At 45.2% G+C, this 15,226-nt stretch overlaps 2 protein-coding genes across 2 annotated transcripts in view; both read left to right on the top strand.

Annotated features, from left to right (window-relative positions):
• The first annotated feature begins 4,742 nt into the window (after positions 1-4,742).
• Positions 4,743-9,232, top strand: fgf5 (fibroblast growth factor 5). Its single transcript, XM_086111775.1, has 3 exons — positions 4,743-5,195; positions 6,161-6,264; positions 8,018-9,232. The coding sequence occupies exons 1-3, from the start codon at positions 4,937-4,939 to the stop codon at positions 8,378-8,380; spliced, it is 726 nt and encodes a 241-aa protein (XP_085967901.1). The 5' UTR covers positions 4,743-4,936; the 3' UTR covers positions 8,381-9,232.
• Positions 9,233-9,903: 671 nt separating this feature from the next.
• The window catches only part of cfap299 (cilia and flagella associated protein 299), a 39,409-nt gene continuing 34,086 nt past the window's right edge, over positions 9,904-15,226 (top strand). Inside the window, exons 1-2 of the mRNA XM_086112534.1 lie at positions 9,904-10,353; positions 12,485-12,609. Coding sequence (XP_085968660.1) covers positions 10,246-10,353; positions 12,485-12,609 — 233 coding nt within the window. The 5' untranslated portion in view covers positions 9,904-10,245. The remainder of the gene's footprint in view (positions 10,354-12,484; positions 12,610-15,226) is intronic.

Raw genomic sequence — 15,226 nt, 5'->3', positions numbered from 1 at the left:
TGGCACTCCGCTCTTTTTTCCTCTTCTTTAGGAATTTATTGATTTTTTTTCTTTTTTTTTTTTATGACACAAAAGGAATCGAAATTCTGTTTAATTATGACATCTTCTTTCTGACTTATTACGCACAGATCGTTAACCATTAAAATCATAATGACGAAAATCAGGAAATGCTTGTTGCCTGTCGATGCATAATTATCAAGCTAATTATACTGCACGGCGACAGGGACTAATTAAAGAAATGCTACATTAGATTCTAATGGTTCATTATATACAATTAGTTGTAATGATGATACAGCCACCGCTTCAAGCATTTTGAGACATTTATGTCATGAAACAAACAAACAAAAAAAAAACGTTGCTGCAAAACTAATTTACTGTTTTTTATTCATGAAAAATGCTGAGGAAAAAAAAAGATAAAAGAAATACATATTTCATTCAGTGTCATTATAGTTACAAATGATGCGTCACTCAATGTATTCTAAATGATATGGCGTCATAATTTATACATAATATTAAATATACAAAAGATTAAATATACAAAAATAAACATAATATTAAATGTGATCATAATCGCACAGTAATTTTACGTTGAAAGATACAGTGAACTCATCGTTGAAAATGTAACCAAACATTTAACATCTCTAAATGAGGCATGCGTAGGTATCATAAAAAAAAGTCGTTTTTTTTAATCACATACAAAGACCGTCATTTATCATGAAATATTATGCGAGTGAAATATGTCTTTATTACACTATTAAACATGTTTATTATAATACACATTCGTAAAAAATAATGCAATATGCAGGTTGCGCAGCGGGAACATTAAACATTTCGAATCTTATGTTTATTTACAGCGAGAAATGCAATATAATCAAACCTGACGCTGAGGACAGAATTTATTTTTCACATTATAAAGAAACGCAAGGTCGCATCCTGCACTTATGATAAACGACACCATAAACATTTTTTTTATATGTACTATATAAAAACAGCGTTCAGACAAGAAAAGGAAAAATACATTTTCATCCATTTAGGAGGCGTCAAAGTGACCGACGTTCGTGGCGACCAAAGCACGGGGAAGAAGGGAGTGGAAAAACAGATCAGCAGCGTCCTCATGCGGAAGAAAGGAAATACAGCAAGGCGCCTGGAGGTTTCCAATATACAAACTAGTATGTGCAAGTTGGTATAATTTGGGTATTTATAGTTTATGTGTGCTTATACCATATATATATATATATATATATATATATATATATATAAGGTCACTCTTTACTGACCTTACACATGCAATTACATATGCATGCTCACATGCATACACACAATCTCCCAAGTCGCAACCTCAAGTCGACGCACCCACAAGCACGCACGGCTGGGTGATATTTGGTGACCTCGTGCTTTGTGGCTTGTGTCATGGTCCGTCCTCGGCACGCCAACGCGAGGACACGTTCTATCTGTGCTAAGCTGGCACTTCCATTTGGCCCCTGGCCCTGGCCGCTCACGCTACATTTTTAACCCCCCCCCTTCCCACCCACCCACCCACCCACTGTGCTGACGCGGCCCAACGTCTCCACTCCAGCAGGTTGCCGGACCCAAAAATACAACACCTGCGACAACGCACACACGTGATTAAGCGTCCTGATATGTGTTCCTGTTTTTACAGTAAAATACGTTGTGCTATGATGTCATGCTAATGTCACACAATACAGTCATGCTGTCAGATCGTGATGTCATAGTATGAAAGTCATTTTTCGCCTTTTTAGCATTTGTTGTTGTTCAGCTGGCAAATGTCACATGACCAAACTCAGAAACCAGCTGAGTGGCGTTTGGTGATTACCTGAGCCCCGAACAAACGTGATGTCATTTTCAGTGGACGGCAAGTGACAAAATGGCCGCCCCCTTTGAGATGGATCAAAATGGCAACATTTTATGGCCTAATTCAGATTCCACAACGGGTTCATTTCTGAGCTCGGTCGGGCCTTCCTGTGCTGAGTTAGCAGGTTTCTCAACCGTGCCGGCGTGGGTTTTCTCCGGGTACTCCGGTTTCCTCCCACATTCCCAAAACATGCATGGCAGGCTCATTGAACACTTTCAATTGTCCCTAGCTGTGAGTGTGAGCGCGGATGGTGGTTTATCGGAGTTGCATTGGGAGTCATATTTTTACATCACCAAATCTTGGAATTTGAATCGGGGTGTGTAGACTTTGGGTGGGGTGACGCTTGGCTTCATAATGTGATACAACCCTTTGTTGTCAGGATTTGTTTTTTGTTGAAGAGACCTTTGAATCAGCAAAACACACTCTGGGTGAATGATGAGTAAATTTAAGGTGTGTGGGGTCGGGTATTTTGGGTTTAACGGGATACTTTTTCTGATTGATAGAAATGCACTATGTCATCTCTCTCCAATGTAATAAAATATAAATCTGTATTGTATTGTATTGTATAAATAAGAGCGGCCATGTTCTATTTCTAGACTGAATTGTCGCCCACTCACAGATGTAGCCATCATGGCCGAGCGGTGGCAACGCTACCTGTCTTCGCTGCACTTCCCGCTCCGGAATTCCCGGCGTGACGTGGGAAGCCGGAGGGAGATTGATGTCACACCTGTTCTCTTTGACAATCCTCAGACGATGAGGCTTTTTTACAAATAAGACTGTCATGATTTGGTTTGGGACCAACAGGTGGCACTGTAGGGCTCCCCCTGCAGTTGCACACCTGTTGGTCATTATGTAATTATGAGTTGTATAAAAGGACTCCTGCCCGAACACTCAGTGTCGGCTCATTGTTGCTTTTTGCTGCTGACATTTTTGTTTGTGGCTGTTGGTATGCTACTGTCACGTTTGTTTCAGTCATGTTGAGTTCATTGTTATGTTTTAGCTTCAGTCATGTTTTGCTCATGTTTTTTGTTATTGAGAGTTTTTAGTTTCTGCCGTGGTGTTTGTTTGTTGCTTTGAATTCATTTTGTTTTCCTGACTTTGTTTTTGGGATTTAGTTTTCTGTGTTTTATCAATACACTTCTTCAAATACACCCTGCTCCTCCCTCCTGCCTACTTTTTGGGGTCCACTACGTTACGTGACAAAGACGGAGCGGGGGGAGACGCTACGAGCCGCTCGATCAATTTCATGTGATTGGACAAGATTCCCCCAAGTTCTTCCTGAGACTCTACCCGACACGAGCCTCCTGCAACGCCCAAAAAGCCAAAGAAAAAGTCAAATGCAGCATGATGATCATCGCGGGGCTCGGATGCAAAACCGGCCAGCGGGGGGGGGGGGGGGGGTTAAATGACGGGCTCAAGCGGGGACGCCCCTTCTTGTTTACACGACCGGGGTGGGATTAGCCCGGGGGCTAGCGGAATGACGCTACATTAGGAACAGTGGCGCGCTGTTTACATAGCGGGCGATGCCGACCCAGCCCGACCCAAGCTCAGCTGGCCGCGGACAATTAGTTTAGCTTTGTAATCCACCACAGGGGGTGGGGGATTGAAACTTGGCTGACAACAGTGAAAGCGCTGATGTGACCCACTTTGAACAACTTGTGACACTGCATGATGGTCTTTGGTTTCCCAAGGTCACGAAATCAAGTTTTGAGGAGATTACGTCATCATATAAAGTCAGATTGGGTAAGCAACGGCGGATCGAGAAAGCAATTCGTTGCCGGCTTTCATGCGAGCTGTCACTCCGTGTGGTTTGTCACGTTCTTTTTATTAACCGCTTCACACCTGCGACGCATGCTACCGCTCAACAACGTTCCCTCTCGTCTTCCACGCGTCCGAGCATTCCCACAAACGCTGAGCATTCAACGTGAGCAACATGAGACGTGCACATGACGGCCAAACTAGGATCTCACACCTGTGCAAAACATCAGATCGCAACACGTGACATCAGGGGTCACCAACGCGCTGCTCCAGGGCACCAGGTAGCCCCCGCCAAGGAAAACATGAGTCGCCCGAGGGCCTGTTCAAAAAAATGTGATGGCGGATTATTTTTTTGGGATGTTGGTGATCATCTGAAAATGTAAATCCTGGCAAAGATTTCTGAAAATAGTGTGTGTGTGTGTGTGTGTGTGTGTGTGTGTGTGTGTGTGTGTGTGTGTGTGTGTGTCAACGTATGCGTCAAAGCATGGAGGAACAACTGAGTGGGCACCCTCAGTCGTGCCACTGAAACTGTCAGGGAAGTGGGAATGGTGTGGTGTCCAGTTTGCAGATTGGGTGGAAATAAAGGAACGAGTGCGGAAATGTAACGTGTGTGCGTGGTTCGGGCCGGTGTGTCATCACCGGTGCCGAGAGGGTGAGAAAGGTGTGCAGTTGCCTCGAAATGACAATCGCAGAGCCAGGGTCGTCGGACTCGATGGTCCACAGGCGTGCGTGCGTAAGGCGCTGCGATTCCAAACGCTGCTTTCCATCCGCGTTGCATGGAGTCCGTGCATCCACGTGACCATGACGTCATTACGCTAGTTCAGGACTGAGGAATGCTTGAAGATTTTTGTTTCCTGGGATTTGAAGCTGACTTTTTGCAAGGTTGTTTCTCGTCCATGCGTCCATTGTGCATCTTTGAAAGCTTTCAGTCAAGTCAAGGCGCTTTTCTGAGAAGTGTTCCGCGCCTGAAATGCGCAGCGGCGCAGCGTCCAACCGAGAGTAAACACGTCACACGGATGAACTGGAGACCGAGGCGCACGCAGGGTCTCGTCGCCTCCGCACCCGCGCAGGCGCGCGCTCCGTGCGTCCGGCCTGGCGCGCGGGAGGCTTTGCACGCGCGGCGCTCCGGCGGCCGCCTGCGGCGGTCGCGATCGGAGGCATGCCCGGAGCGGTGAGATCATCGGCGGTATAAATATCCGCTGGCGGCTCGGCAAGTGTGCGTGCGCGCGCGCGCGCGCGCGTGCGCCCGCGCGTGTAGGATTTCAGCCGGGTAATGCGAGGGCTTCGACTGGCGGGTGGTCGAGCATGAACGTCCCGCTGTTGTACCTGCTCACCGTCGCGCACTTGGTGGCCGCGGCGCGTCGCCCGGCCGCGGCGGCGGGCCAGGAGGCGGAGGAGGAGGAGCAGCGGCGGCGGCGGCGGGAGAAGGAGGAGGAGGAGGAGGAGGAGGAGAGCCGTTCGGGGCGCAGGACTTGCCGGCTCTACTGCAGGGTGGGCATCGGCTTCCACCTCCAGATCCACCCGGACGGCAGAGTCGACGGCAGCCACGAGGCCGACCGTCTGAGTGAGTGGACGTGCGCGTCGCTTGCGTCGGCGTGTTACGCGCAACCTTTGGCGTGACATGCGCCCACCACGTCTTTTGTTTTGTTTCCCTGCATGAGGCGAAACGTACTTCACACTTGGAGCCCACTGACGAGACTAACTTCAAAGTGGGGATCGAGTTTTCAATTCCGACCCTAGTTCCGAACTCACCCGAACCGCAAAAAAAGAATTTGGAACCCAAATGGTTTGAATCTCTTGAATCCTGGCCGAAAACCGTACTTTGGAACCGCAATCACAGCTTGCAGCACGACACCTAACTATGTCCCGAAACCTCCGTTTGGAATCCAAGCCCTTGAGTAAAACCCAAACCCTTCCTATTGCAGGCTTGAAACCCTACTTTGAGGCTTGAGCCCTGTTTGGAAACCCCAACCCTTTTCCAACCACTATTCCAGGTTTGAAACCTTACTTTGAAGCCCAAACGCTCCCTTGAAACCCTAACCTTTCTTTGAAGCACTAATTTTGGTTTTTGAACTATAAAGCACGAACCCCGCCTTGAAACCCTAATTTGAAACCCTCACCTCTTCACGAAGAGCTCATTTGGGCTTGAGGCCGACTTTCAAGGCTTAACTTTGCCTTGAAAACACAAATTTTAAAACACACTTTTTCAACAGCTAATCCAGTCTTGAAACCCTTTGAAGCCCGAACCCTGCTTTGAAACCATACCATTTGTTTTAAACCCTAAAAACCCATTCACCTTTGATGGGCAAGTTAGCAGTATGAGGGCTTTGATTTTTACAATATTGGAGGCTGCCACCGAAATTTAAGGCAAAAAAAAGAAATAAATACATCTCAACAAGAAGCCGTTTACAGAGCAAGATTGTCATCTCGTGGCATTTTGTCTGTCCTTCTAGAAATAAAAAAAAAGTCATGTGACTTCACTCAATCACTCAGTCGATCAATCAACGAATCAATCGTTTTTGATTGCAGGTGTTCTGGAGCTATTTGCCGTGTCCCAGGGCGTGATTGGCATCCGAGGAGTGTACAGTGACCGATTCCTGGCCATGAATAAGAAAGGACGCCTCCATGCCACTGTGAGTGCTAATCACAATGCTACGCTAACATGCTACATCGGCTAGTTACAGCAACTTCCGCTCATATATTCTCGCTTTTGGCATTAACGAATTTGCATTTTTTATTTTGGAGCCCGTCCTCCGTTATTTGCTGGAAACACGTCGATCGCTTAGTGTGCTGTTTATGGCTTGAAACCCTATTTTGGAACCCTAATCCTGCTTTGAAAGTATTACCCAGGCTTAAAGCAACATTTTAGCAACATACCGGCAAATTCAAGAAAAAGTGTTTTAAAAGCGGAATGATCACATTCAATTGATGAAAGTTTATGATTCTATATTTGGCTTCAAACCTCGTGTAGAGTAACGTAGCTTAGCGTGGCTTAGCATAGCATAGCGGCGGGAATATGGTCGGGCGAGCGGTCCCCCAGTTAGCTTGTATTTGCGGGCAAGGAAGATTAAGGCCTGTCTGGGATGTTTGATAAGGCGCGGCTAAAATGGAAGTCAATACACAGCGAGTAAAGACGATTAGAGGGGGGGGGGGGGCCCAGGAGCCCTTACGAGGATCCCGCTTTTATAGCAGCAAATCCCGTCAGGCGGGAGCCCGGCGGCCACTTCAAAGGTCTGGTCACAAATTGGCATGAATTCAAGTGGTTTAGTCGTTGCCGATTCAACGTCATCGGTAGTGTTGAAAACAAAAGGGAATTTGGACGGCAACTCCGCTTGGACGCATTTCATGGAATGCCATCAGTGCTTGATTTTTTTTTCATTTTTTTTTTTTTTTACCCCAAAGTCAATTACGTTTTTCTTAAACTGGATTATTTTCTCCCTAAAACTCATTTTAAGGCTGTGATTTAAAAAAAACCTTCATTATAACTAAAACAAATATGTTTTTCTTGTGTAAAAAACAAACTTTCTCTCTCGCTCTCATTCAACTAAAATTTTGTCACATTTTGTTGTGAATGCTCCAATTTAATCTTTTTGACAGCTTGACTTTGTCCTTTGCTTTAAAAAAAAAGAAGACATTTTCCGGTCATTGCAGGTGAACATCTTCATGAAAATATGTTATTCATTTTTTATGTATGTATTTATTTACGACTTTAACGCTGTAATATCGTCGGCCATGTTTCTCCGCCGCCGCCCGGGCTTCAGTTTCCGCTTGGCTGCGCGTGAGCGGCAAACGTTTGTTTTGTTTCGCAACGCCGGCACCAAAACGGCAAGAACACCCACGGTTTGGTTCGGTTCCCACCGGAGCTATTTTTAGCCTCCAAACAAATAGCAAACACGAGTGCGCGGCGGGATGATTCTAGCGGTTTGTGTTAGCGGTTAGCACGCTGAGGGCGCGCAATTAGCTTCTGTTTACGATTGGGGATAATTTGCCTAATGCGGGTTAATTTGGAGGGAAATGTTTGCGAGAGTGTTTGGTAGCTTCCAGAGCTCCCTCGTAAATGTGGCGATCGTGGACGTGGTCTTTGCCTGACTTCGTAGCGCTTAGCAAAAGGGCAGCTAGCACGAGTTTGCCTTGGAGATGAAAACAAGACACAAATGTACGTTAGGATGAGAAATAAAAGGAATATATGGGGAATGAAAAGTCCTAATCGGAACAAGGTTAAAGCTAAAAAAATAAAATAAAATAAAAAAAGCCAGGTTAATCTTTTAAAGTTTAGCTGGTTTTTTTTCCTTCCCCAAAAAGTGACATTGTTGTGATTTCTTTTTCCCCTGAAAAACATGATTACAATCTTGTTCTATTCATCTCATTGGCTGCGATTTGATCTAGACGTCATTTACGGACGACTGCAAGTTCCGCGAGCGTTTCCAGGAGAACAGCTACAACACGTACGCCTCGGCGCTCCACTGGAACCGCAGGACCGGCCGCCAGTGGTTCGTGGCCCTCAACAAGCGAGGCAAAGCCAAGATGGGCTCCGGCCCGCGGGTCAAAGCCCAGCACGTTTCCACGCACTTCCTGCCCAGACTCGACGACGACGGCTACGGACGCGGCGAGCGGGGATTCGCCGTCGCGGACGGGAAAGGCGACGAGCGGAAAAAACCCCCGCCCGAGCCGCTGTTGCCCAAAGCAAAGGTCCAGGAGGGGACACGACCCAAACAGGTCAAGTACTGGCCCAAGTATCGCTTTGGATAGAACGCGGGGCTTCAGAAAAACTTCACAGCATTCCCGACATCGTCAAGCTCCGACGAAAGATGTCTTTGGATTGTGACGAGGACCGATGTGTCGACGCTTGCCAAGTTTTGTGACGCTCTCCGATGTGGAAATGGTAGCTATGGGGTTTTTTTTGGACTGTTTTGCTGCAATTTGGGAAATTGCCCAAATTGGAAATGTCCTAACTGGCATTGTATAAATGGGTCAAGACATCAAAAAAAAAAAAAAAATCCTATAAGGAAAATCTCTCATCTCCAAAATCAAACTTACTCGCTACATCACCCCTCCCAAAAATGTTAAAAAGGATTTTTGCTTTGAGAGAACCCCCCCGATATAACTATATAACTCATAACTATACAATATTATTATATACAAATATTTTCTTCTATTATTTTATATTTTTGGGATAGAAAAAAAAATATGATTAAAAATACATATTTTCTCCTATTATTTCATATTTTTGGAAAAAAACTGCTATTACAGAACTATAATTGAGATTTTTCAGTCCAAAAAATATGCATTTGTCATTCAGCTCAAATCAGGTTGTCAATATTGGTGCATGAAAGGGTTAATAAAAACAACTTTTTTTTTTCCTTCACAAAAAAAATACATTTTTAATAGGACTGTAAAATGATGACAATATTCTTACCAATGCATGATTTTTTTTGTCTTCATTTGGTCCAGATACTGCTATGGGAGACCAAATAAAAAGTCAAATTAAAAAAATAAAATCAAATACCCCTTCATAGAAAACCAAGAAAAATGTGCCTGAAAGAAGGTAAACAACCTTTTTAGAGCTTTTATATTTTCAAAGTGAAAATTTCACTGCCATGATGTCGACACATGATAACTGCATGTGAAAGATTTTTTTTTGTACTCATGTTTTATAAAAAAAACATTCGGATGATGTTGATGGAAGCCTTTACTTTGTTATCCATGGTGGCTGAGACCTTTGCGATAAAATCAACCCCAGAAAAAAAAAAGAATAATTGAGAGCATCAAGATGGAAACGTTTCCCACAGAACAATCAACAGCTGGCCTAAATGAGGTGTGACGACTTTCATAAAAAAACACAAATCCAGGCTTTGGGTGGCCACCGCCACATGGAAAATTCGTCTTCGCATCGGGGTTCGCCTTTTGCTCATCTACTTAACCAGCAGTTGAACAACCCCAAGGTCAAACCCCCAAAAGTTCGTATTGCACAATATCGTAAACAAATACAGCATGGATCAAAATGTTTGGCTGCTGTAAATTGTAATATTACAAAAATAAGGTTGTCATTTTTAGAGATTAAAATTTTTTTAATATTACAGGAGTACATTTTCAGTTTCAAAAGAAAAAAGTCATAGTATTAAAAGATTCAACTTTTTAAAGAAAAACTCCCATTTTAATAAGAGTCGATTCAGATTTTCTTTAAAGAAAATTAAAATATCACAAGAATACAGACATAATTTTCTTGAGAAAAGCAACATTATGTATATTAGAATAATTTTTAAAAAATTTGTGTAGGCCTGGATTCATGCTAACAATCGGTCACAGTTGTTCAGTGTTTCACACCACAATTAAAGTTCACAGTGCAGCTATATCAAAAATAGATGTAATAACAGTAAAATGAAAAATAGGTCTGACCTAATTGTTTAAATACATTGATAGGAACCCCATATTTGGATTGTCTGTTTTGAAAACTTTGCATTCTCGACCGGGCCTCCTGATTGGGCCAGGTGAATCCAACTTCTGCTTCCGGTAAGCCGTAAAGTGTCGTAAAAAAAAAAAAAAGAAAAGGAAAGTGATTGCCATGGCAATTGTAAAACTCAAACACGCACACACACACACACACACGCCGGGAAATGGAGTCAAACACAAGTGATCATCTTCAAAAGCCGGTGAGCTCCTTTAAGGACTACGAAGAATATTTGGACTCCAAGGTGACGCCGATGGATTTGCTTTTTCTCACAGTGAGTCGCGTGTGTTTCGTCGTGTTAAGTTGGTCGCGTGTATTTCTGTTTAATGTTGGTTTGCTCGCCTGAACCAAACTGCGTTCACTAAACTGCGGGATGAAGTCACATTTTGTAATATCTCACGATGCATACACCTGCCAATAAAATGAAAAGTGAAGTTTTCTGAAAAGACACGTTTAAATTCTGGCTGTAATGCTCACACATGAGCCTTTTATAAAAAGCATTTTCAGGTCAGCTCCAGCTGCTTGTTGCCTAATAGCTTCTGCGTCCATCCTTGGGCATGAACCGTGAACATAATTTTCCGATAGTTTTTAAACATATAATTATCGTATAAAGTAAGCCTTATTGAACAAAAGTTACAGAAGATGATGGAATGATTTTAATAGTACACGCTGTAGTGGTTAGACGCTACAAATTTGGAGGCGGCTGTAAAATCCCCCCCGATTGTCAACCTACTCTGGCAACGCGAGTCTGTTTTGTCGATGTCATCTTCCGATTCACACGCTAGAGGGAAGCAATTGTCCGATTGGAACAGAACGGCAGCGAACGGCTCCTCTGCGGTGCATTTAGCTCCTCTGCCACGAGATGGCGCACTCGTCAATGATGTCGTGGCGGGCTTTGTTTGAACACCTGCGTCCACACTGGGCACCAACCGGCCCTATCTGACCTGTTAATCAGCTGTCGTCAATCACTGTTTAACTGGCTCGGGTCGGCCGGGTCACCACCACGCCGACGAATGGCCGCCTCTGACACGTCGGCCCTACTGCCTCGGACCTGTTTTTCCTGGCCGCCGCTCTTTGGGGCTTTTCAGATGGCGGGAGAGGTCACGTTACAAAGTCATCACCTCTGCTGCGCCAGGATGGATGTTGCGGGTAGGCACCCAGCATAAAGGGGAAGCAGGTTTGGGGCCAACTTTGGGACTAAGGGATCGTTTCTGCTGGGCCGCATCAAAAGAGCAGTTTTTTTTGGGGGGGGGATACGGGCTTTCCGGATGGGAGCAGCAAGCTGACAGGCCGCAGCAGTCAAACTGACAGCTCGGTCTGCAGTTTGGGCGCCGACGTCAATGACGCTTCGGCCCCCAGAGCACCTGCACGAAAAGGCAAACAAAGCGCTCCGTTCAGGGTTTGAAAGTACAGTTTGTGGGGGAAAATAGCGCTATTAGTTCTTGTATTCTGGAAAACAAACAAGCCCAGAGTGTGTTTAACACGTTTCAGAAATCAGCCAAAAACGGCAGAATGCTTTTCAAAAAAAAAAAAAAAACTTTTGCAACCGGAGCAATCACCTCAAAGGCATGTGCGTTTAACTCATTTAATGCCAGCCATTTTCCTTACATTTTTGACCATTTGACCCATTTTTGAAGGCAAACACAAAATTTAATTGTGTCTATATAAGCCTGCAACCTACCAAAGGAAGTTAAAGGTAATTTGCAAACCAACTAAAACTAGCGCCCCCAGCATTTTTTTTTAATGTATGATGTGTGTAAAAAGATTTATTCAGGTTCCGGGGATCAAACTGGCGGAAAAAAAAAGCTCCATAACGTTAGAAAGTCATGCCTCATGTGAGGTCGCTGATTCATAAAACTACTCCACAAAGGAAAAAAATTGATATACTTCGCGCCTTGTATGATGACAGTTCGTACTTGGTTTGTAGTTAGGAGCTGGATTACCCGGATTCATTCAACCAACAATGTTTTTTTGGGTGGAAAAAAATTTATGATATGACAACACTAACTGTACTACGTATTGAATCGTTTTTCAAATAGAGACCTTGCTGAGAATTTGTTGGTTTCTTTGAATGTAATGATTTGGAAAAGATTATGCTTTTGGGGGGGCTTTTACGTGTCTGCAATAACCCCAAAATAGGTGAATATGTAAGATGAGATGTGTTTGATTCATTAGCTGGTTAGCTAGCCAGCTAGTTAGCCGAGGTGGCATGAACAGGCCACAGCGACTCGCTGTCACCTCTTGTGGAACAAAAACGGACTGCACGTAGCGCTTGTTAACCCAAAAGAAACTCATAAAACCGCCATCTTTTTCATCAATGAAAGTTATGATTGTTTTTTTTTGTTTTTTTTTAGTTAATGTTTTGTTAAATACAGCTTCAAATGGACAATTTTACTCTCTTCCAGAGCAAGGAGTCAGCTCGCAAGCTGGTGGAGCACGGACACAAGGGCACTGTGCTGAGTCGGCAGGAATTTGAGCAACGGAAAGCGGCATCGGCATCGGCGACCCGCGACCACCGGAACCGGACCACGTGAGTTTTACTCTCACGCGAGGCGTCGTCCGCCTTGTGACTAACGCGCGGAAAACCGCCCGTGACATATCTGGAAGCGCTTTCACGCTGTGAAATCTTGACGTGGCTGTGGCTGACTATTTGTGTGTGCGTGTGCGGATGCAGGAAGCTGCCGGGTATCAGTTTCCGCAACTCTTTCGCTTCCAAATCCAGTCGCACGACAGGAAATGGACAAATTGGTTTACAAATACAAAATACAGTAACACTCTTGGACTGTGGGCCTTTAGTATGCCCCATTTGTTGGTTGGTTGGTTTGTCCATGGACAACTTTTGGAAAAGACCGAGATGTTTTTATTCGCGGCCGGCCAGTTAGGCCTTCGCTCAATCAATCTCTTTGTTATCCAGTTCGTCAATAGTTGAGTCAGTCAATAAAACGGGCGACCGGTTGCTTAGTTAGTTTGCATGACGCGCTTTTGCCTTCCTCACTGTGGCGTGCGGGCACTTAGAGCTGACAACAAGGCACTCTAAAAGCGGCAACGTGTCGTTTCAACATGTGTTGTCGCGTATTATTTTGTCATTTTATGTTAACTTTTCTTTTGATGCCGGCGCGGGCACACGCGGCGGTTCCTCTTGTTGTCTGTTTAAGAGGGAGGAAATTTCACAATCAAGTTGTACTTGACTTGACTTGACTCACCAGGAACCACTGCTGTTTTTTTTATATATATTTTTTTGTTGTCCTTCCGGCAAAGCTCCCTCGTAGCACCTGCCAAGTGGATCACGAAGCGCTCCAACACAAAGAGAACTTTTTCCTGATGGGTCCACGTTGTTGTTGTTGTTGTTGTTGTTGTCGTCAAGCCTTTTGCACCTGCGAAGCCCAAAGCCCCCCCCGCCCCCCCTCCACCTCCACCTCCTCGCCCTCCTCCGCCCCGCTGTTCGGGGAAGGTCTTTCACCTTCCAGCCTGGTGTCTTTTCTCACCATTCTGTCACAGTTTTTTTTCCCTGCCCCCCCCCCCCCCCCCCCCCACACACACACACACTCCCTTTCCATCCATCGTGCTCTCCCGGAGACCTTTAGTGCCTGCAGGTGTATAAATAGAGCTGTTTTCAATTAAGCCGGCCCGTAGCGTGCATCTGATCAATGCGTGCACCCCCCCCCCCCCACCCCTGCTCCCTCCCTCCCTCTTTTTACCCCTGCACCTGTGGTAATAAAATACGCGGGGGAGTGGAGACGTTGCCCCGGCGTTGGCCCGCTCTCCTCTTCTCTCCTCTCAAGGACGATGCACTTTTTTTTTTTTTTTTTTTTTTGCTAGCACGCTAAAGAGTGGATGAAGAAGAAGAAGAAGGAAAAAAAAGACAAAACAAAGAAGCTTCCAGGGCAGTGAAATTCAATAGCAGGGAATGAATGGGATGCTTAGTCGTCGTCGTGTGCTTATTTGGTTAGCAAAAAAAAAAAAAAAAAAAAAGGAGAGAGAGAGGAGGGCTGCGACGGGAATTCACTGCTTCGACTTGGGATGGGAGCCCGAAATGGAGCTGGAATTAAATAAATACCACCGACTTTTTATCCAGGCACGTTCAACCTGGAGACCACCTAGCGTGACTGACGTTTCGCATTTCTTCCCCCGGCAGCTTTTTGCCGTGTCATGGAAATTGTGTACGGCGGGCCGCTACATGCGATCGGATAATCACGTCTTTCGACAGGTCGCTGTAAACGAACGTATGTTTGTGATCGCGAGGCGTCGCCATGGCTACGGAGAAGGCTGACGGCAGCTGCCGTGCGTCGTTTCTCTTCTTGTTTTGGGGGGGGGGGGGTGTTAATCGACAGACATTTCTGGTGAAAGGATTTCAAGAGGGTTTTAAACTAGGTTGGGGTTTTGGACAAAGCTAAGCGTTTCAAACGATGCTCTGTAGCCAGGATTGGAGTTTCAAAATCGGGTTTCAGGCCCGATACTGGCCTTATTTTACGGTATCGGGCACTCATGGACGCTGCCGATATCGGCCACCGATACAAAAGGTCAAAAACTTTTCTCATCTAGTGAGTCCTCCTCGGCAGTAGTTGGCAAAATACTGTTGCAGTCTGACATATCAGTGATCGATTCGATGAACTTTTAGCCCATCCCTCACTTTTCGGCTCGCTGGTGTGGTTTCGAGGGTTTCCATCACGACTCGCCCGTGAGTCCGCACCGCAGGCGAGCCGCTTTGTCGGCGATTCATTTTCTTTCCATCCACCTCAAACTTTCCCGCTCGCTCCCGTTCACCATCATTTCGGCGTGCAAAGCAAAAGCAGAGGCGTGAACACGCTGCCCGCACGTTTAGCGGCAACCAACACGGTGACTGACGAGATGTTTCTGGTTTCGGAGTTTTGTTTTCTTGTTTGGTTCATTTCTTGGTGGCTTGCGTCGGTAGTTTGGCTGCTCAGTCCAGACGTTTTTCTTTTTCTTTTTTTTTTTTTGTTGCTTGCCTGTGTGCTTTGGTCATCTGTTTTGTTTTAATTGATTTTGCTCAAACAGTTGTTTGTTTGAGTCTCTCGATTGGGTTTCCAGCCAGGCCTCCACGGTGTTGTTTGGTTCATTTAACCTTATTTTGCTCGCCGTTTGGAGTGATAATTTGGTTGATTTTTTTTTGGTTTGCTGGATGAGGA

Source organism: Hippocampus guttulatus, chromosome 5 (assembly GCF_054856545.1).
Source record: "Hippocampus guttulatus isolate MCC_2025c chromosome 5, RoL_Hgut_1.0, whole genome shotgun sequence".
Taxonomy (NCBI): domain Eukaryota; kingdom Metazoa; phylum Chordata; class Actinopteri; order Syngnathiformes; family Syngnathidae; genus Hippocampus; species Hippocampus guttulatus.
This window is presented reverse-complemented; position numbering and strand designations above follow the sequence as displayed.